The sequence below is a fragment of the Ranitomeya imitator genome, chromosome 2 (assembly GCF_032444005.1).
Source record: "Ranitomeya imitator isolate aRanImi1 chromosome 2, aRanImi1.pri, whole genome shotgun sequence".
Lineage (NCBI taxonomy): Eukaryota > Metazoa > Chordata > Amphibia > Anura > Dendrobatidae > Ranitomeya > Ranitomeya imitator.
The window spans coordinates 578237248-578261341 of NC_091283.1; the positions used below are offsets into that span (position 1 = coordinate 578237248).

Below are 24094 nucleotides of genomic sequence, written 5' to 3' on the forward strand. Positions count from 1 at the left end.
CATCATTTTAACAGAAAAAAATGCTATCGTTTTCTGCCAATTAAAATGACAGGATTTTTGACAGAGCCTTCTTCAATGCAAGTTTGAAAATAACCTTAGACTCTGTGGTCAATATTGAACATCAGTAGTGACCATGGCATTTAAGTAATTAGACAGAGTTAGGGGCTGCCATCTTAGCAAACCTATCAGACCTTGATTGGATACCTCCCTGCATTACAAAAGTATTGCCATGTTAGGTGTTAACAAACTCATAAAAGTTAATCTTATAAAACTAAAAGAGTTAAAAAACAAAAATGTTTACAAATATTAGTCAAAAGAAAAACAAAAAATAACATATTTAGTATTGCTGCACTTGTAACAATTCGAATAATAAAATTATCATTTTTCTAGGCTGCACAGTAAACAATGTAAGGAAATTAAACAAAAATGATGGAATTGTTGTTTTTTTTAATACCTCTCTTCCCAAAATATTAAAAGTAATCAGTTGTATGATCCCAAAAATGGTACGATTGAAAACATCAAGTATAAAAAAAAGTCCCAAAACAGATCCTTTGATGAAAAAAAAAATAATTAGTGTTGCGAATATGACAATACAAAACCATTTTCTAGTTGTTGATATTGTGCCACAGTAGTAAAAAAAAAAAAAATTTGGTATCTCTGTAATCATACCAACCCACAGAATAAAATTAGTATGTCATTTATACTGCACAGTAAACATGAAAATGAAACCCAAGAAACAAAACCCAGTTATGTAATTGCATATTTTGATGGGGTTTTTTTGTAAAAAAGAGGTCTGGATACACATGATGAGAGCATTATACTGCCTCTGTACAAATCCCTAGTTAGACCGCACATGGAGTACTGTGTCCAGTTTTGGGCACCGGTGCTCATGAAGGATATAATGGAACTAGAGAGAGTACAAAGGAGGGCAACAAAATTAATAAAGGGGATGGGAGAACTACAATACCCAGATAGATTAGCGAAATTAGGATTATTTAGTCTAGAAAAATGACGACTGAGGGGCGATCTAATAACCATGTATAAGTATATAAGGGGACAATACAAATATCTCGCTGAGGATCTGTTTATACCAAGGAAGGTGACGGGCACAAGGGGGCATTCTTTGCGTCTGGAGGAGAGAAGGTTTTTCCACCAACATAGAAGAGGATTCTTTACTGTTAGGGCAGTGAGAATCTGGAATTGCTTGCCTGAGGAGGTGGTGATGGCGAACTCAGTCGAGGGGTTCAAGAGAGGCCTGGATGTCTTCCTGGAGCAGAACAATATTGTATCATACAATTATTAGGTTCTGTAGAAGGACGTAGATCTGGGGATTTATTATGATGGAATATAGGCTGAACTGGATGGACAAATGTCTTTTTTTGGCCTTACTAACTATGTTACTATGTTACTATGTTACCCTCTCCTCCCCCCTAAAAAATAAATCAAAGTTAATTATATTTCAAAATGATGCGATTGAAAGCATACTACAGTCATAGTTAATAGTGAAGTACCACAAGTAGTTAGTAGTGGGGTACCCCAGGTGTCAGTATTGGGCCCTCTTCATTTTAACATATTTATTAATGACCTTTTATGAGGTTTACAGAGTAGAATTTCAATATTTGCAGATAATACTAAATTTTGCAGAGCAATCAACACAGAGCAGGACAATTTAATGTTACAGATGGACTTATGTGAGCTGGAGGCTTTGGCTGAGAAATAGCAATTGAACTTTAATGTAGATAAATGTAAGGCTTGGGCAGAGGAAATAAAATGTATAATTATGTACTAAACTGTAAAACACTACGTAACACTACAATTGAAAAAGACTTGGGCATATTTGTGGACAAGAAGTCCACTTCAGTGATCAGAGCCAGGCAACTGCCGCCAAGGCAAATAAAATAATGGGATCCATTAAAAGAGTCAGAGATGCTCATGATTATAACACAGTTTTGCATCTATACAAATCACTAGTGCGGCCACACTTAGAATACTATGTACAATTTTGGTCTCCATTGCATATGAAGGACATAACTGAACTTAAGTGGGTGCAGAAAAGAGCAACCAAGGTTATTAAGAGAATGGGGGGACTGCAATATCAAGACAGGTCATCAAACTTTGGATTTTTAAGTTTGGAAATACTGAGCCTTAAGGGCGATCTTATAACAATGTACTATATGAGGGGACAGCACAGAGATCTTTTTAATGATCTTTTTACACCTAAGCCTGTGACGGGCATGAGAGGGCATCCTCTACTTCTAGAGGAAAGAGTTTAATCATAACCACAGAAGGTGACTACTGAAATAGCAGTGAGATTATGGATCTTCAAAGACAGAATGCTGTACTAGATTTTATGATGGGGCATTGATCCAGGGAACTCTTCTGATTGCTGTATGTGGAGTTAGGAAGGAATATTTACCTTAATATGAAGCTATTAGTGTCTACCCCATGAGGTTTTTGAGGTCCTATGGATATATGTTAGGCTCTAGGTTGAAATCAATGGACTTAAGTGCACCTTCAACCTTAAAAACTCTGACACTATACAGCTACATCAACAACAAAAAAGTATATGGCTCTCAGAATGCAAGATAGATAAAATTACCTGTAACAGAGGGGAAATAAATTCCCACTAATAGTGTGAAATATGTTGTCATATCGCTAAAGACATATGGCTGGTCTATATTGACTGGATCTCCAGAGGGTACAGATTGCAAGCCACTTTTCTCCACCATAACGCCTTTGGTTAAATAATTCGACCACACGTTTTCTAAAGTGTTAAATAGAAAAAGTAAAGGATGAGTACCCTCCAGAATGTACTTTCAGATATGAATCATGCAGCTAATTTTCATTTCCACACAATATTTTATCATGTCTGTCATTGTATAAAATGGTTTCTCCTTTTACTAACAATAGCTTTTTATCTGCCTCTGTAACAATTCACCTTGGATAAGAGTGCTAGCTGCTCCAGGAATGCCCTGGATCTCTGTGACATTATTCTGGGAGAAGTACAGGTCACACGTCGCATTCAAGAATGGAGAGGAGCAGAAAAGAGCCCACAGCTTGGTGGTGACTGTCTCATTCCCAATGTCTATAAACTTAGCACAGATATCAAAACCTTTTCGGGAAAGAGTGCGGTTGCCAAGGATGCAGATACTGAAAAGAAGTAAAGAAAGAAGACAGCAGAAATTGTGCAAATTAATAAAGAAATATAGAATTACAGCCAAAAAGAAAAACAAATGAAAAAGGTTTTTCTGAATATTATTTTAGAACTGAGAATGTTAAAAAATAAGGAGATAAGCATTACTTTCCTTGCTGCAGCATCGCACTCCTGTGTTCCAGGTTGGAACCAGAATTGATGATGCTTCATCCATCATTCTTGCTACTGCTCTGGCCAATCACTGCCCCTAGTGGTAACATTGTTATGTGTGGCATGCGACTGCTGGGGCCAGAGATTGGCTGTAGTGGTCATGTGAATGATGGTTGGAATATCATACAAGTAGGCACCACTTTTTTCAAAGAGTAAGTAATCTACAGTGGCATGTAAAGGTTTGGGCACCCCTGGTCAAAATGACTTATTGTGAGAAGTTACATACATGGTCAAAATTGTTGGTACCCCTCATTTAATGACAGAAAAATGTAAAATGGTCACAGAAATAACTTGAGTCTGACAAAAGTAATAATAAATAAAGGATCTATGAAAATGAACAAATAAACGTCAGACATTCCTTTTCAACCATGCTTCCACAGAATTTAAAAAAAAAATAAAACTCATGAAATAGGCGTGGACAGAAATGATGGTACCCCTGAACATAATGAAACAAAATGGACATGTTAAATCAAGGTGTGTCCACTAACTAGCATCACAGGTGTCTACAATCTTGGAATCAGTGAGTGGGCCTGTATATAGGGCTACAGATACTCACTGTGCTGTTTGGTGACACGATGTGCATCACACTCAACATGGACCAGAGGAAGCGAAGGAAAGAGTTGTCTCAGGAGATTAAAAAAAATGATAGATAAACATATTAAAGGTAAACGTTATAAGACCATCTCCAGGGAAGCCTGATATTTCTGTGACTACAGTTGCACATATTATTCAGAAATTTAAGATCCATGGGACTGTAGCCAACCTCCCTGGATGTGGCCGCAGGAGGAAAATTGATGACAAATCAAAGAGACGGATAATACGAATGGTAACAAAAGAGCCCAGAAAAACCTCTGAACTGATTAAAGGTGAACTTCAAGCTCAAGGAACATCAGTGTCAGATGGCACCATCCATTGTTGTATGAGCCAAAGTGGACTTCATGGGAGACGACCAAGGAGGACACCATTGTTGAAAAAAAATCATAAAAAAGCCAAACTGGAATTTGCCAAACTACATGTTGACAAGCCACAAAGCTTCTGACAGAATGTCCTATGGACAGATGAGACAAAAAAGGAACTTTTTGGCAAGGCACATCAGCTCTATGTTCACAGATGGAAAAATTAAACATATCAAGAAAAGAACACTGTCTTTACTGTGAAATATGGAGGAGGCTCTGTTATGCTCTGGGGCTGCTTTACTGCATCTGGTACAGGGTGTCTAGAATCTGTGCAGGGTACAATAAAATCTCAAGACTATCAAGGGATTCTAGAGAGAAATGTGCTGCCCAGTGTCAGAAAGCTTGGTCTCAGTCGCAGGTCATGGGTCTTGCAACTGGATAATGACCCAAAACACAGCTAAAAACACCCAAGAATGGCTTGGGGGAAAACATTGGACTATTCTGAAGTGGCCTTCTATGAGCCCTAACCTAAATCCTATTGCGCACCTTTGGAAAGAGCTGAAACATGCCACCTAGAAAAGGCAACCTTCAAACACGAGACAACTGGAGCAGTTTTCTCTTGAGAGGAGTGGGCCAAAATACCTGTCGAGAGGTGCAGAATTCTCTGTGACTGTTACAGGAATCGTTTGATTGCAGTGATTGCCTCAAAAGGTTGCACAACAAAATATTAAGTTCAGGATACCATCATTTCTGTCCAGGTCTATTTCATGAGGTTTTTTTTTTATTCTGTGGCAGCATGGTTGAAAAGCAATGTCTGACTTTCATTTGTTCATTATCATAGTTCTTTTATTTATTATTACTTTTGACAGATTCAAGTTTTTTCTGTGACCATTGTGGGTTTTTCTGTCATTAAAGAGGGGTACCAACAATTTTGACCATGTGTGTAAGCAAGTTGAAGATGAAATGATTAGTGATGAGTCAATGTACTTGGGATTGGCTGTTTGTTAGGGAATCCCCACATGTGTTCACATATCTAACAGTCGCAAATAATGCAGCTGCGAGAACTCAAACATAATATACAAGCACGTCCAAAATAATCGGATAACACACGAGTGTGCTCGGATAAGGCCTAAAGTTAAAGATTACATATTTCCTGTGTATTTTAGGCAAAATATATTGTCATCTTTTACATTTTAAAATGACAAACAGGAAAATGGCCTATGCAAAAGTTTTGGCACCCTGCATGGTTAGTACCTAGTAGCGCCCCCTTTTGAAAGTATTACAGCTTGTAAATGCTTTTTATAGGCAAACAAGAGTATTTCAATTCTTGTTTGAGGGATGTTCAGCCATTCTTACTTGGAAAATTCTTCCAGTTCTGTGAGATTCCTGGGTTTTCTTGCATGCACTGCAATTTTGAGGTCTAGCTACATATTTTCCATGATATTCAGATCAGGGGACTGTGAGGGCCATTGTAAAACCTTCAGCTTGCGCCTTTTGAGGTAGTCTATTGTGGGTTTTGACGTGTGTTTGTAGGAGAGTGACAGTCAAGGGCTTCTCCCTTGATTATAAAAACGATTATAACCTGTGTATACAAAAAAGTGTTGTATCTTGCATAGAACCTTATAGGCATCAATATGTACAGTTAATGTATTGCTATAAAAAAGTGGATAACTCAATGTGTTCTCATAACTGTATTAGATATAGGGAAAGGATAAGATTAGTACATAGGATTAGGTACAGTGCAGTGGTGGGCACAATAATTTCAGGAAGTAGACTGGTTCAGCATAGAAACAGTTAATGTGTTCAGAAACAGCCCCAGTGTGAGGGGCAGGGGCAGTTAATAAGAAGAACACTTCCTGGTTATTGCAGTAAGACATTAGATGGAGAGAGAGCAGTAGTAGGAGGTCTGAAGGCATCAGGAAAATGGGCTGTTCAGCAGTAAGAGAACATCAGCTATAAACTCGGAGCAGAGATTCCTGGACCTTCAGTCCAACTGAGAAGTGTGTCTCAATATCTTCCCAGTAGATGTCGGATGGGGAATTGCATAAGGAAGTTCGGACGGGACTCATGGAACCTGCAGAGTTGGATGCCGTATCCCAGGGGTCAGAGATGCCAGAGAGGAAAGGGATAGCTCAGGACGAGCGAACTGCGGGCATCAGAACGTGCTGTGCTATGGACTTTGACGATGGATAGGTTTGTGCCCAATACTGCGTGTTTTAATATAAAAATGGACAGTTAAGTAAACGTCTTTAATGTGAAACAATGTTGATGTCCCCTAATATGTGTGCGGCAGTTCCTGAAATTGAAGAACTGGAGATACCAGAGGCCTGCAACCAAAATGTGAGTGTTACTTATGACACGCATAGCACAGGAGAATCAAGACACCATTAATTTGTAAGGTGCCAGGGTCTGGGAACACAGCAGCCCCTTGCCCTTGACTACCTAACACGGGAACCTTGTGTACCTTACCTTCTTTTCAACTTTTGCTTTTTTACATATGGTGTTATGTTTGCATCAAGAATTTGTTGAAATTTAATTTAATCCATTCTTCCCCACGCCTGCTAAATCTTTCTGAAAGTCTTTTGCAGTCAAGCAGGTGTTATAAATTGCCTCTATAGCAATCGTACAAACAGCTCTCACTGAAATTTTGCTTGGTCTTCCAGACCTTATCTGGACCTCCACTGTTTCTGTCAAATGCCGTTTCTTAATTACATTTTGAACTAAGGAAAGGGCAACGTGTTATAGCCATCTGCTTTGTGGGATTTTCATTTTCAAAGTGACTGGCAGCTCTTTAGAAGAATCCATGACTGCTGTTTCTTTGGCACAAGGTTAGAGGAGGCTGGGTTTTTATAACGCTGGGAAATTAGCATCACTTGTCCTTTCCTAACGATGACAGTGAACAAGGCATAACCCTAGCAGGCTAATTAAGATCTGAAACCTTGGTCAAAGTTATCTGAGCACACAAATCTTTACGAGTGCCCAAACTTTTCCATAGGACCATTTTCCTTTTTGTGATTTTTAAAATAAAAAAAAGTCTATTTGTTTGCCTAAAATACAAAGGAAATGTGTCATCTTTAAGTTTAGATATCATTACATCTTCAACTTGCTTAACTGTTCACAATAACAGTAATTTTGACCAGGGGTGCACTAACTTTTGTTTGCCTCTGTATCGTTCTTTTTTATTTTTCTGTCACCTGTTCCAGTGGAGCAATGGTTATGCATACGAACTACTGCTCCATTCTGTAGCCATAGATTTGGCACAAATAGCCAAACCTGTTGTGGAACCTTAAGCTACCATCCATTATCCACCTATCCTGTGGAAAAGTGATACACTGTGCTCCTGCTCTAACCCCTTTAACCTTACAGAGTCATTATTTATTGACCATTCATTTCTTTCTATGACAGTTCAGAAACTTAAAGGAGTTGTCTAATTCTCCTTTGGAATCCCACCTGTAGATTGACAACTTAGACCAACGTCATGGTTGTGCTGCTTGTCTGAAGAGTGCCCTCTCCTATGCTACAAGCAAAAGCATCAGAGAAACTCAGGGGTGCTAAAGGTGGCCAGAATGCAAAGATTCGACCAGCTTCAGAGCAGCACTTGCAAGCTGTCTAACAAACATTGCATGCAAATGCTCCTTACCTAGGAAACTGGCCACCTCTGATAGATTGCACAGTTAGCCAATAACTTAGACAATGATCAGTAAGCTATATAATTAATAAACCCGCAATTCTTGACAATGGAGAAGTTTTTTAATAAAACGAAAGTCGCAAAGTTGCTTATTTTTTCAAGTACTTTTCAAGTTTACCCATTTTAGAAGTTGAGACAAACCCACAGCTACTCTTCAGGTTCAGAATTCTACCAAACAGCGTGCATAACTACTCACACCTGAATTTTCTGCATAACTTCTCACACCTGAATTTTCATGTATAGTGGAATGGGACCCTTATTTGCCTGTTTTTTGACCAGAGGATTTGCGCTCTGAACACTATGAAATGAATTATTTTCTGTCTAATATTACATTCTATAGACAGTACTGCATATATGCACATAAAGTGCACAATTTATAGCTTCATTTCATTGCTTTTCTGAAGACCTTTCATTTGAAACTTTATCCACCATGTCCTATCAAATCTCTCAGTGAAAGCCTTAGTTACTAATTTGGGTGGGTGAAGGGGATTTTCTGTATTCTGATAAGATTCAATCCTTTTTCTGGCTTACTCTTTGAATAAAGACTAGCTATGAGGTCACAGTTAAAGCTGCCTAACGGCTCATGCAGATGCTATGGATCTCAATCCGATCACGGGCCACAATATTCGGACTGGCCACAGGTCCCCTGCCAGGAGCATGATAGCTTCATATATTTCTATGAGCCTGTCACGTTCAGGTCGGAGAACCTATGGCCGGTCCGTACATTGTGGTGACATCTGCATGAGTACTCAAACTGGTTTTACACATCCATGAAACCTGGCACGACTGCCGCATCTCCCAATGCACGCTAACTCCTTCATAGATGCTTATGAGGCAGTTAACTCGGTCAGGAGACCCAGTGGTTGGACCTTTTGACCTGAAAATAGTATTTCACAGATGTGTGCGTCCTGCCCAAACATGCATGGTTAAATTGTACCCATCCAATCTGTGTCTTGAGCAGGTATTTAGATTTGCCAACTATTTTTCAAATAATTTCAAAACAGGCAACATACAAGCAAAAGTAACAACGGTAATGATAAAAGAAATCACTAATGATTAATATAAAGTATCTTTGCATTTACAGATTGGCCACCACACTTTTAGCATACAGCACTATAGAGATGACATTTGTGTCTTCATTACAAAGTACTTTTAATTATGGCTTCTGCTATTTTTACATTTCCACTCCTGTCCAGGAATTAGCACCAGACTGTTTAGCACTGCAGTTTCCTGCATGTACTCTGCGACTCAGCTTCTTTTTAAGTAGAATTTCTGCATATATTTATTGATTTTCATATGCAATATTAAAGACATCTGGTGAGAATAAACCAAGGGACACATTTATTTCTCAAGCTATTGTATGTACAGCATCTCCTTGACTATCTTATTATTTTTTTTGTTGAATAGGGCGAGAGATTGAGTATCTTCGCCAATGCAGTCAAGAATAGGAAAAAGGCACTTAGAATTTACAGTCTTGTCACCTTTTATCACCATTTGTGTGACTATATTGGCTTCATTAGTCATTTGCAGCCCAATCTCCTCAGTGCCTGGACCCCCTTCCCTGCCGCATCTCAAGCTCACTAGACATCTTTGATCCTGTTTCAGAAGAAGTTTCCAAGCTCCTCGCTTCTGCTCGGCCTACAACCTGCAACAGTGACCCCATTCCTTCACATCTCCTGCAGTCTCTCTCACCAGTGGTCACCACTCACCTGACTAAAATATTTAACTTCTCTCTTCAGGTATCTTTCCCTCCTCATTTAAACATGCCATCATAACCCCTTTTCTTAAAAAGCCATCCCTGGACCAGAACTGCAGGGCTAACTACAGACCTGTCTCTAACCTTTCCTTCATCTCTAAACTCCTGGAACGCTTGGTCCACTCCTGTCTAATCCACTATCTCTCGGATAACTCTCTTCTTGACCCCTTACAATCTGGATTCCGCTCTTTACACTCCACTGAAACTGCCCTCACTAAAGTCTCTAATGATCTAATAACAACTAAATCCAAAGGTCATTGCTCTCTGCTGATTCTCCTGGATCTATCTGCCGCATTTGATACTGTGGATCACCAGCTCCTTCTCACCATGCTCCGCTCCATAGGCCTCAAGGACACAGCCCTCTCCTGGTTCTCCTACCTCTCTGACCGCTCCTTCACTGTATCTTTTGCCGGCTCCTCTTCCTCTCCTCGTCCCCTTACTATCCGGGTTCCGCAGGGCTCAGTCCTAGGCCCCCTCCTGTTCTCTCTATACACTGTCCCTATTGGACAAACAATCATCAGATTTGGGTTCCAGTATCATCTTTATGCTGACAACACCCAATTATACACTTCTTCCCCTGACATCACCCCTACCCTAATACAAAATACCAAGGATTGTCTGTCTGCTGTCTCTAACATCATGTCCTCCCTCTATCTGAAACTAAATCTCTCCAAAACTGAACTTCTTGTGTTTCTCCCCTCTACTAACTTCACTCTACCTAACATCGAAATTACCCTGGAGGGTTTAACCATAACTTCCAAGCAGCATGCCCGCTGTCTTGGGGTCATATTCGACATCAAACTTTCCTTTACTCCCTATATCCGATCACTCACTCACTCTTGTCACATGCATCTTAAAAACATCTCCAGAATCTGACCTTTTCTCACCTTTGAAACTGCTAAGACTCTTAGGGTATGTGCACACGTCAGGATTGCATCAGGATTTTGTCAGGATTTTGTCAGGATTTTTCATCAGGATTTGTAGCCAAAACCAGGAGTGGAACAATTAGAGGAAAAGTATAATAGAAACATCTGCACCCCTTCTGCATTTATCACCGACTCCTGGTTTTGGCTACAAATACTGATGAAAAATCCTGACAAAATCCTGACAAAATCCTGATGCAATCCTGACGTGTGTCGCTCTTATTCATTCTCGTCTGGACTACTACAACTCTCTTCTGATCGGTCTCCCTCTTACCAAACCTTCTCCTCTTCAATCCTCTTGAATGCAGCAGCCAGGGTCATATTTCTGTCTAGCCGCTTCACCGATGCCTCCATCTTGTCAGTCATTACACTGGCTACCCATTCGCTACAGGGTCCAGTATAAACTCATCTCTCTCACCCACAAAGCTCTCCACAGTTCTGCACCACCTTATATCTCCTCTCTCATCTCCGTCTATCGCCCTACACGTGGCCTCCGTTCTACAAATGACCTAAGACTAACATCCCCCATAATCCGAACCTCGCACGTCCGTCTCCAAGACTTCTCTCGTGCTGCGCCAGCTCTCTGGAATGCACTTCCCCAGACAATCAGACTGATACCTAGTCCCGATCTATTCAAGCGCGCTGTGAAAACCCCTCTCTTCAAACAAGCCTACCACATCAACTACTAAGTAAACTAAGTTTGCCCTGTTCCCTCCTTCCAAATATTATTCTGAATCTGCACCCTACTATTCATCTGTTTCCACACCCTCCATGCACACTATAACTGCACTTTATACTTGACTATTGCACTTAAACACACGGGCTGATGACCGGATCATGCAGCTTTATATGAAAATCCCTAAGTATTATAATTGCACTTCTCACCTATTATTTCCCCCCATTTCCTTATAGATTGTAAGCTTGCGAGCAGGGACCTCACTCCTAATGTAACTATTTAAATTGTCTTAACTTGCATTGACTTTATTGTCTGTACATGTCCCTGCTTAATTGTAAAGTGCTGCGGAATATGTTGGCGCCATATAAATAAAAATTATTATTATTATTATTTGCAACTGTAGTTTTATACAGTGATGTCATAATAGAACCAATGGACTGGATACCCAAAAGGCATCTGAAGTGTTTAGTTTTAAAGGCCTCCATGTACATTAGATGGCTCTTGGCCTAACGATGCTTCACATGATCATTTTCCAGACAGCGATTTCAGTCATCTCTCCAATACACATTGTTCAGACGAGCGCTCCTATGTTCTCCATGAAAAAGCCTCCGGCTCACAGGTCAGCTGGCAGCTTATATCCAGGAGAACATTGCAATCAGAAGTGCAAAGAAGGACATGCCTGATTGTCATCTTCCCCAACAATCACTAAGACGGTGCTGAACCTGTCGATATTGGGAGGTTAAACCGAAATTAGTCTAATGTGTACGGGGGCAGGGCTGGACTGCAATTCTGACAAATGCCAGAAGGGCCTGTCTGGTCATTGGCTGCCTTGTCTGCAATGTTATTAACAGAATGGTGTACTCAAGACTTCCATACTGTTAAGAGTTGTGAAGGAGCACAAAGTCACTGACTCCTTCACTTACCCCAGCATGCCACAGGAATCATTAGGAATATTAGTCTTATAGTAAATCTTGCTTTCCTCCATCCATGGAAATATTAGTAATATATCCCATCTAGTGCTTAGGGAAGGGGACAACATGGGCCTGAGTCATTTCAAATGCCAGGGCTGAATTTCAGCCCCAGTCAGTACCTGTATAGGGGTCTTAAGTCTCCACAATGTGCCATGTTATACTGTGGACTAAGGTTTGAGCTCTGCAATTGATGTAGTGGTGTCATTGTTACTTTCTTATATACTATCCATAATCTACTATATAATTGTCTAAGGGTCACTTCCGTCTTTCTGTCTGTCTGTCTGTCCTTCTGTCACGGATATTCATTGGTCGCGGCCTCTGTCTGTCATGGAATCCAAGTCGCTGATTGGTCGTGGCAAAATGCCCACGACCATTGCCACGACCAATCAGCGACGGCCACAGTCCAGCGGCAATATGGACGCTCTTTCCTCCCCGCAGTCAGTGCCCGCTCCATACTCCCCTCCAGTCATCCAGTCAGCCCTCACACAGGGTTAATGCCAGCGTTACCGGTGCGCGGTGTAATGCACTCCGGTTATGCAGCTATTAACCCTGTGTGACCAACTTTTTACTATTGATGCTGCATATGCAGCATCAATAGTAAAAAGATCTACTGTTACAAATAATAATAATAAAAAAAACCATGGTTATTCTCACCCTCCGACGTGTCGTCCTGTCCTCGGCAGTGCAAGCGGCAAGTTCCGGTGCTAAGGATGCTATGCGAGAAGGATCTGCCATGACGTCACGGTCATGTGACCGCGACATCATCACAGGTCCTGCGCTCATACCAACCCTGGGACCGGAAGCTGCCGCGTGCACCGCACACAGGCGACAGGACTACAAGGGCCCTTCAGAAGGTGAGAATGTTTATTTTTTATTTTTTAACCTGTTACATACGTGGCTGGGCAATATACTACGTAGCTGGGCAATATACTACGTGACTAGCCAATATACTACGTGTCTGCTGTATACTACGTGGCTCTGTGCTGTACACTACGTGGCTCTGTGCTGTTTACTACGTGGCTGGGCAATATACTACATGGCTGGGCAATATACTACGTCACTGGACAATATACTACATAACTGGGCTATATACTACGTGACTGGGCAATATACTACGTGACTGGGCAATATACTACATGACTGGGCAATATACTACGTGACTGGGCAATATACTACATGGCTGGGCAATATACTACGTAACTGGGCAATATACTATGTGACTGGGCAATATACTACGTGGCTCTGTGCTCTATACTACGTAGCTCGGCAATATACTACGTGGCTGGGCAATATACTACGTGACTGGGCAATATACTACGTGGCTGGGCAATATACTACGTAGCTGGGCAATATACTACGTAGCTGGGAAATATACTACGTGGCTGGGCAATATACTACGTAACTGAGCAATATACTATGTGACTGGGCAATATACTACGTGGCTCTGTGCTGTATACTACGTAGCTCGGCAATATACTACGTGGCTGGGCAATATACTACGTGACTGGGCAATATACTACGTGGCTGGGCAATATACTACGTAGCTGGGCAATATACTACGTAGCTGGGAAATATACTATGTGGCTGGGCAATATACTATATGGCTGGGCAATATACTACATGACTGGGCAAAATACTACGTGGCTGGCCAATATACTACGTCACTGGGCAATATACTACGTAGCTGGGCAATATACTACGTGACAGGGCAATATACTACGTGGCTGGGCAATATACTACGTGGCTGGGCAATATACTACGTGGACAGGCATATTCTAGAATACCCACTGCGTTAGAATCGGGCCACCATCTAGTCCTGTATAATACTGTAGCTGAAAAGGGGAAATCAGTAATGAAGAGCCATGCATTTTTGTGAGTTTATAGTCATAATAAAATAACAGGTAAGGAGCAGTATAGTTGCAATATTCTTGTCAATAGGGTGCAGTTTAGTAGATATACATTTTTGTATATAAGAGTGATAATAGTAGATATATTTTTGGTCATAGAGGACATTTTAGACTATAATTGTTGTGCAATATATGTACAGTTTTCAAGTTGCAAAGTTCTAAGCAGGAAAGGAGGGTTCAAAAGGAGAAGTCAAAAGGTACCGTCACATTAAGCGACGCTGCAGCGATATAGGCAACGATGCCGATCGCTGCAGCGTCGCTGTTTCGTTGTTGTGTGGTCGCTGGAGAGCTGTCACACAGACAGCTCTCCCGCGACCAACGATGCTGAAGTCCCCTGGTAACCAGGGTAAACATCGGGTTACTAAGCGCAGGGCCGCGCTTAGTAACCCGATGTTTACCCTGGTTACCATTGTAAATGTAAAAAAAACAAACACTACATACTTACATTCCGGTGTCTGTCCCCCGGCATCAGCTTCCCGCACTGACTGTGAGCGCCGGCCGGCCGTAAAGCAGAGCGGTGACATCACCGCTGTGCTTTACGGCCGGCCGGCGCTCACAGTCAGTGCGGGAAGCTGACGGCGAGGGGACAGACACCAGAATGTAAGTATGTACTGTTTGGAGTTTTTTACATTTACAATGGTAACCAGGATAAACATCGGGTTACTAAGCGCGGCCCTGCGATTAGTAACCCGATGTTTACCCTGGTTACCAGTGAAGACATCGCTGAATCGGCGTCACACACGCCGATTCAGCGATGTCTGCGGGAGATCCAGCGACGAAATAAAGTTCTGGCCTTTCTGCTCCGACCAACGATGTCACAGCAGGATCCAGATCGCTGCTGCGTGTCAAACACAACGATATCGCTATCCAGGATGCTGCAACGTCACGGATCGCTAGCGATATCGTTGTTAAGTTGTTCAGTGTGAAGGTACCTAAAGACTCCAATGTTTTTTATTTTCAGTTGGGAGCACTGTACATGTCTGTCTGTCTTGACTAATCATATTCATAACTGGACCTACCAAGAAGTGGTGCCGCAAACCTCACTTCTTGGTAGGGGCAGTGTATGGTATACTTACGCTGAAAAAGAAGCATGGACAGCACCTCAAAAAATCTTACATTGAGCTAATGCCGCCAGGCAAAAATATGTATATTTCTGAACATGAGGTTCTTAGTTCTGATCAGACTGTATGAAGCCCACTACCACGTCACGGCGTACCTCTCTATTTTTTTTCTGGGCTTGCACTCCTCCCATTTGGCACAGGTGATTTTAATTACCAGGAGACTGCAAAGGGCGTTAAGCCTCATTTTGCTCTCACTTGAGAGCTTGACGAAGGTGAGTTTCAATGCTCCTTTCATTCGGTGTTGGTGCTGTGGGGCGGTGCGGTCTGGAGTCATAGCAACTCAGTCTTGCAGCATGGGCGCTCTGAGGTATCGCACCAGGCCATCCGCCCTGGCGGTGCATTGTCACTGTGGCAGTGGTTAGCACATGACGCCGCTTCTTTAGGGCAACGAAAGTTAGGAAACACTGAGAGGTTCACCGTGACATGGCAATGGGCTTCATACAGTCTGCCCAGAATGTTATACTAAGAACCTAATGTTCAGGTGTATATATTTTTACCTGGCGGCATTAGATCAATGGATGATTTTTTGTAGGTACAGTCCATGTTCTTTTTTTCAACAAATGGTATACTTACATTGACACTATCATTATTGTACTGATGTATTGAATATACAGTAGGTGTTCTTTTTACTTAGTGTGAAATAATAAGGGCTTTTCCACTTATCTCACAGTCTACTTGCTATCTCACCTTATATATATTTTTCAGTCCACACTCATTCTTTGTTTTTGTTTCTTTTAATTCTTAAGGTATAACCTTTATTATAATATACATACTGTGTACCTGCCCTGTATGTTGGTCCCCATCTGATGCTATTTCTTATGCGCTTCGTTCTGTGCGGCTCCCCAGTTATTTTATGAATTTTTACTATTTTATTATATTGTATTATTCAATAAAAACATTTGATACTTCCCCATGAGTGGTTTCAGCATTTATATTGGTGATTAAAGGTCAGTTTACATGGACCGACCGGTTGCACGATATGACCGCTGATCGGTAAACTTTTAACAATCGGTGGTCATTTGACTGGTTGCCAATTTACAGAGGCAGACCAAAGCATGTAATGCGCGCTGTACTGGATTGCTCAGTGTTGCCATAATTGTCGGCAGTGAGAGTCCTGTTTACACAGGATGATGCACCTTCGAGAATTATGTACTTTTACGCTACACAAAAGATTATTTCACCCAATGGACGAGTGTTTTGCTTATTCATTGGGTGATCTGCAGCCTGTTTACTCTGCAAGATAATTGGCAAACGAGTGTTTTTAACAATGCATGGTGAATATTGCTCTCCTAGAGGTAAGCACCGTTGCAGGTGTATTGGGAAATATGTTGTATATGCCCCAATACAAAGTTGCGCTCTGTATGACCATTTGTACTTATGCATAAAAATTCTGAATGAAACTGTTTTGCTGTGTTTACCTGTCAAGAAAAGATGTGAATAAAATTGATAATAACAAAGCAGTAATAGGAATACAAACTTACAAGTAACATTAAAGAATATTTAAGGAAACTCACGGAAAATCTGGTGGGTCAAAGGCAGACTTAATGACTCCGGCATATATTGAAAAGATTGATAGGATCACACAACCCAAGAACACCAACGCAAACTTATTGACGTACTTCACTCCCACAAAAACCACAATGGCCATGCAGGTTAGCACACATGTGCCATATACACGCATGTTGTTAAGTAGTGCAGCAGGCTCCTCACTAGCTTCTTTTGCCTTAAAGACGGCCATTTTAGGGAAGAGATATGTCTGGATAAAGAAAGAGATAGCATATTAAGAAAAATAATTTTACTTTCAGAGATGTTGTTAACTTGTCTTTTTAAAAATTAAGTAGATTTTCCCATAATAGACTTATTACACAAATCTATTGTCTGACAGGTGGGTGTCCCATCACTGGAACCTATACAAATCAGCAGATTTGTTATCGTCTCCACGTGTTGGACCATTTTATGATCTAAGGATCAAAACATTTGGGCCCTGATTCACCATTGTAGTTTTACTACTTTTCTGGAGTAATTTACTGTTTCTTAGTGACTTTATTATTTGTGTCTTATTCTCGATAAATTTTGTGCCACCAAAGTTGTCTTTTTTACAGAGATTCATGAAATGTGACTTTTACCAAATGTCTCTCTTTTTTTTTAGCTCATCTCATTCCAGTCCATGCTTGGAGTAAAGTTTCTGAAGTTTTTAATTTGCTGTTTTTTAAGATTTTTCAAAGGACTAATACGTTGCAAAAAAAAAGTTTAAAACCAAAATAAAGTGCATTTTTGATCTTGCACCCAATGAATGAATCGGGTGTGCCATTCTGAAGAATCTGGTGCAATAAAAATCAGCGAGTACCGCAAGTCAAAAAAAGGTAAGTGACTTCGGTAAACCGTAAATGATGAATCAGAGCCTTAAAGTGTAATTTTTGCTTAGAGAGTCACTGATTAATAACTCACCAAAAGAATCTCGATGGTCCCCAGAATGTACATGGCTCCTGCGAACGTGGTCCCCAAGTAAAAGCAAAGCCCCACAGCTCCTCCGAACTCTGGGCCCAACGAGCGAGAGATCATGTAATATGAGCCACCAGCTACAGAGAGATAGAGTTCTCAGAAGCATATATTGACGATATGGGCACTATCACACATTGTATCACCGCACTGCACCTCATGATCAATGCACTGCACTCTTCCAGTATAGCTGTACTTAGTACATTAGATTTACAATGTATTGCTATGCTACGGTATTGCTAAAGACAACTTTATACAGATTGATCAAGAAACTTCATTGCAATCCTTTCCTCCTTCCCTAGGCATTTTCATTACTACACATTCTTCTTAAGGACTAATCCCCTTATGCTCCTATTTAATCTGATTGAGGCAAAGCGCCTGCATCTGGCATATAGTCTCCAACACCCCCCACACACACTGCGTCTGCATCCAGCCGTATTGCGCACCCCCACCCAATTCCTCCCACCCACGCACTGCATCCCCCTTATTTTGCTCATCTGAAATTCCCCCTACCTGGCACAACTCCATTGGTAGCGATGGCGCTCATTGAGATAGCAGTCAGCATGGTCTGCAGAGCAAACACAGGTAGGCGCCATGAGCCTGTACCCAATGCATAATGGGGTGGGGTAGATGATGACAGGAGCAGTGCATCATAAGGGGGGAAGACATGAGACGCAATGCATCATGGGAGGATAAGAGAAGCAGTGCACCATGAAGAGATATTGTCTCAGGTACAGTGCGTGGTAAGGTGAAGATGTCAGACGCAGTGCAATGTGGGGGATTTCTGGTGCAGTGCATGGTGGGAGTAAATGATATCAAATGCAGTGCACGGTAAGAGGATGTGGTATCAGGTGCAGTCCATACTCAGACTACATTGCCTGAGATACAACGCCCCCTCAGACAATGGGACCTGAGATGTAGTGCACACTTGCAGTGCACACTTGCAGTGCACACTTGCAGTGCACCCTCAGTTCACATAACCTGAGAAGCAGGGAGTGCGACATCAAGCACAGTGCACAGGATATGACACCAGCAGCATACAACCAGGGAGCATGATTTCAGATGCAGTGAACAGTCTGAACATGTGATATCAGATGCAGCGAACAGCCAGAAAATCTAAAATACAAGACTTTCACATTAGGTCATGTAGCATGGTGTGTTTTTTCCATGGAACGCAATGATTTAGCACTTGGACAGGGTAGAGGCCATGGCATATTCGGATGTATTGGACAAAATTGGTCACTGGTTATGCATGGAAAAGTGGTTAGGGCACAGTCTTTTTAGAAGACTGTAAAAACATAGAATGTCATATTGGTTAGAAGGTATCTGATGGGCGGTAGGAGGATGAAGGCCAGAAGATCTGTTGGTAGACAGAATTTCAATCACTTAGGATATAAGAATGCGGCAGCTGTTATGTCCGATATCACATGAAAAAGGGGTCATTTCCGATACAGAGGATGCCATGTCATACATAAGGAATGAAACATAGAAGACATAATATCACAGAACATTAATATAAGAATTAGACACTGACATAACAAGAAATATGATATTGTACCATGTAGTCTTTCAGCTTATAAAATGAATGTTCTAGCAACACCCAGCAAAGGGCTGTCATAGAGATGCTAAGACTCAATGCTGGGGTGTGGTAGGTATGGAACCTTTGTTTAGTAGACAGATTGGCTACCAATAGTGGAACAGCAGCTGGATTAACCAGTAGAGAGGTGTAAGTTAGGTCTGGTGTGCTAGGGTGGCACCAAGAAGCAGAGGGGTTCAGGTTAGATTATGGTGCAGTAGTGTGGCACCACCTAGCAAAGAGGTTGAGGTTAGGTTATTATGGTAGTGTGACACCACCCAGCAGAGATCTTGAGGTTAGGTTATGGTGTAGCAGTGTGGCATCACCCAGCAGAGAGGTAGAGGTTAGGTTATGATGTAGTAGTGTGGCACCACCCAGCAGAGAGGTAGAGGTTAGGTTATGATGTAGTAGTGTGGCACCACCCAGCAGAGAGGTAGAGGTTAGGTTATGATGTAGCAGTGTGGCACCACCCAGCAGAGAGGTAGAGGTTAGGTTATGATGTAGCAGTGTGGCACCACCCAGCAGAGAGGTAGAGGTTAGGTTATGATGTAGTAGTGTGGCACCACCCAGCAGAGAGGTTGAAGTTAGGTTATGGTGTAGCAGTGTGGCACCACCTAGCAAAGAGGGTGAGGTTAGCTTATGGTGTGGTAGTGTGGCATCACCCAGCAGAGAGGTTGAAGTTAGGTTATGATGTAGTAGTGTGGCACCACCCAGCAGAGAGGTAGAGGTTAGGTTATGATGTAGTAGTGTGGCACCACCTAGCAGAGAGGTAGAGGTTAGGTTATGGTGTATTATACCAGTGCAAAGTAGACTAGCCTTAATGGTTCTTATTGCACACTTGGCATCACTAGGTACTAATGCATGGTGTCCACATTAGAATGGTTTTCCTTTAGGTCAAGCAATAATTACAATATGCCTCTTCTTGTTGAAACACAGTTATGTGCCAAGGACTTCTTTAATATTTGGTGATGCTAGTGTGAAGGGTAGGTGGTGATATTTATTCCTTAGGTTTTCAGAAGAGTGACTTTCACACTTGAAAACATGTGAAAGTAGAATCACCATGTGATGGAAATATAAATGGCTGCACAGATAAATCCACAAAGAAATAAGGGTATGATTGTATTTACTGTGGTGTTGCATTCAGGCAAGGGCGACACGGGGACATCTGACACCTGCACCCCCATTCACAGCAGCTGTATGGCAGTACTGACAGCAGGCAGTCTGCATGATGTATGCTTCTATCCCACCATCGTCTTGTCATTACAGCCTCTTGAGACAATGCAATCTGACAGTGTAGTCATTCGACCAAGGAAGTCTATGAATCTAACTGCAAGGGTTCATCGAAATCTATGTGTCAGCTATGGGATATTAGCAAAGGGTGCAGTACCCGATTTAGTCACTGGATGTCATAACAGACAATAACTAAGATATAACTGCCAGTTACATACAGCAATATTTCTACTCATTTGGTAGGGTGATATTTCAACTCTGTCTTTTCATTTCTTGACCCCATCAAGGGTTTGCCTGAATATCGTTTTTAGGAGGATTCACACAGAACCCCCAAATTTTCTGCAGAAAAGCAATATGAACATAGCCTGACATTCAGGAGGCCTAGACTGTTCTAAATCTTACTTTTAAAGGGATGCTGGCATCAGGATTTAGCTACCCCATCTGAAAGCAGCATGATGTAGGGGTAGAGATTGTGATTCCAACGATGTGCCACTTACCAGGCTGCTTGCTGCAGTTTTGATAAAATCCCTCTTTTATCTGCTGCAGATCTATCAGTTCTCTGAATGCTGAGCTCTGTATAACCCCGCCCACACCTCTGATTGGCTGTTTAATGTTTATGTGTACACTCTACATAGGCAGAATCATCCAATCAGTGGTGGGGGCGGGATTATGGAGGTCTAAATGGCAGCAGGTTTACTAGACTTCTAATGATAATCTCCTGCTGATAAAACAGTTATTTTATCAAAACTACAGCAAGCAGCCCAGTAAGTGACACATCGCTGGAATCAGGGTCTCTGCCCCTTTGTTATGCTGAGCTTAGATTAGGTTGCAAAAAAACAGGAGATTGATTCTCTTTAAAGCTTTGTGTTCTGTTTTATAACTAGTGCAGAGTCAAATGTGATATTTAATACAACGTAATCTATTGTGCTGTTTGTGAACTGAAATAATAATCTAGCGATACCTGTAGTCCTATGTAAAACCACAGATACTCTGTGATACCTTAAAGCTGGGCTGTGCCAAATGACAGGCTTAGTCCTGATAAGAGGATCATCTCTGTAGAGAGGGCAGTAGGGTTGCATGTTACAATACATGTGTGGTTAATGGAAGCTTTGTTTGCTCTTTGACCAATTTGGCAAATGATTTTCATGCACTTTGAGAGATGGCAGCTTTAATAGAATGTCTTCTACATCGTTAATTTAATAACCGGGATTAGGATGAATGTTACCAGTTTAGTGCTATATTCCAAATAAGAACATGCACTAGAATCCAGAACGAGACGATAATTCAAGAAGCCGTGCTGCTCATTTAAGGATTAGCTCTGGCACTAGCCGTGATCCTATAAAGAGTGGGTGTGATATTAGACACAGTCACTGGCAGTAACATCAGACAAGATCATGGAGTCAAAATACTGAATCAATGCGGAGAAGGCCGTGTGAACCATCTGATGGACTTCTCAGAAGATATATGGTAACATATGGGACCGGTTCCGATAAATGCTGCTGAATTGCCGGATTGAATTGTCCAAATGCTGGAAGAAGAAAAGCTATGGTGGAGGTGCTAGGAGAGAGAAGCCATTCGGTATGAGAGGGTTATGAGGACAGGAATGTGCAGACATACAGTAATACTGAGGAATTAAGGTTGGAATAAAGAAGAACATAGAACAGTTTTGTTTTGGTTTGTTTTTTCAAAAAATCCATCATCTAAATGTACATGTATTTCATTCTAGAACTAGCAGCCTGACATATATGTAAGGAATCTAGGCCCCTATATCGGACCCCCAGCTATAGTGTCCATTGCTGCAGATGTGCTGTGATTGCCCATTACTGGACTGGTATTTGTTCTGTTATAGGTATCAAGAGAAAAAATATCTACTTTTAATAGGACGTCAATGGTACTAGTGGAGCTAATACATGTATACATAGTGTATGTACAGTGCTCAGCCAGAACAGTAAAACCACCAGCCTATGTCCTACAAAGCAAGCTGCAGTACACTGCGTTCCATATTTCCATGGTAGCCAACATTATTATTTTTTTTAGCAGTTGCTCTTCGGAGGGACCAGTTTGCTCCCCTCATACATCAGTAAGGTTTGGATGCCCCTGAGTCTGGTTCACTGGTTGTCCTTTTCTGGACAGCTTTCGTCAGGTACTAACTAGAGGTGATCAAATTGATTCAATATAATTCGAAATCAAGTCGAATTTCCTGAAATCCGCATGTTCTGATTCAAACAATGCGCAGTTCAAAATTGCCAAAAATTGTCATTTTAGCTCCCTCTCTCTGTGTTCCTCTGTCTCATTTTTGGGGGGCAAATTTGCCAAAGCTTGCGAATTCAAATTTGAAAAGGTTCAATCATTTCTAATACTAACCACTAATAGCCAGGAACATCCCACTGCTTTGGAAATGCTCTGACCCATTCATCTTGGCATCGTCATCTGGTCATTTTTAGATTTATTTCCTTGCCCTTTTTCCGACCATTGACAGGTACTATTGATAAGAGATTTTATTGACTTCATCTGTCCAAGGTTTTAATGTTCTGGCTGATTGGTTTAGATTTGTAATGTAGATAAAATGACTACCCAACAAGTTTAGAGTTTGGTGCCATGTGACTAGAAAGCCTCGGTGGAATGACCTGATTTACTGTTCTTCCATCATCCACTACTCCCCGGTCCCATACTCACAGTAGAGCAGCACATCACGACAATAATAAAAGACTCCATGACACCTCCAACTCCCACAACCCAAGTCAGACGTAGGAACAGGATGACACCAAAAATGTTCTGTAAGCAGGGCAGGTAGACACCCATGAACGTTCCCATCCTTGGAGCCTGGGAAAAAGACAATTCATTCTATAAAGTAATGAAATTCGTATATGTGGGAAAAAAGACAAACCTATATTAAAATGTATTACGAACAGATTGTAGTAAAGTTATAGTGTAGCAACTTAAAAAATAAAAAACATGCAGGTAGCCGCCAAATTTGTTTGGAGGGCAAATCTGCTATAAAGACATGATACAATTATTAATTACCACAGAACCTTCGATGGTGGACAATAAGTATAATGGGATTTTCCAGGGTAAAAAAATATTCATTAATTATCTGTATATGTGACCAGAGCAGTGTGTAATGGGGGCCATCTGACTGTCTTCTTTAAAGGCAACCCCACCCCCTTCCTTGTCACAGGAAGTAAATAGAGAAAGAAAGAGACTGGCACAGCTATTCAGATTAGCATTCAACTGGCACCTTTGTGTACACTGCTGTAGTCAAGTGCCAACACTGGGAACGCTGGACAACTGAACAGGGCCCCATCGCCAAAGGGCCCCTGCCAGACTTGCAAAACAGAAACTGCACTGATAATGCCAACTGTATTATTAGTTCAGTGTCCAACGTTAGACAGGTAGAAGGACCTGTGGCACATCATGGTCACATGACCAAAGGTTCTTCACTCTCTGGGACTCTTGAGGAACAGATTTTTATGTTCTTTACACTCTC

At 41.5% G+C, this 24094-nt stretch overlaps 1 protein-coding gene across 2 annotated transcripts in view; it reads right to left on the reverse strand.

Moving 5' to 3' along the window:
• SLC12A5 (solute carrier family 12 member 5) overlaps window positions 1-24094 on the reverse strand; it is a 173514-nt gene that overhangs the window by 50562 nt on the left and 98858 nt on the right. For both annotated transcript variants that reach the window (XR_011318419.1, XM_069752192.1), the window contains exons 4-9: window positions 23284-23430; window positions 18315-18369; window positions 17751-17881; window positions 16817-17058; window positions 2939-3150; window positions 2600-2764 (exon numbers count right to left, since the gene is read on the reverse strand). Coding sequence is in view for 1 of the 2 variants with exons in the window: in XM_069752192.1 (XP_069608293.1) it covers window positions 2600-2764; window positions 2939-3150; window positions 16817-17058; window positions 17751-17881; window positions 18315-18369; window positions 23284-23430 (952 nt within the window). In the remaining variant the exon portion in view is untranslated. The remainder of the gene's footprint in view (window positions 1-2599; window positions 2765-2938; window positions 3151-16816; window positions 17059-17750; window positions 17882-18314; window positions 18370-23283; window positions 23431-24094) is intronic.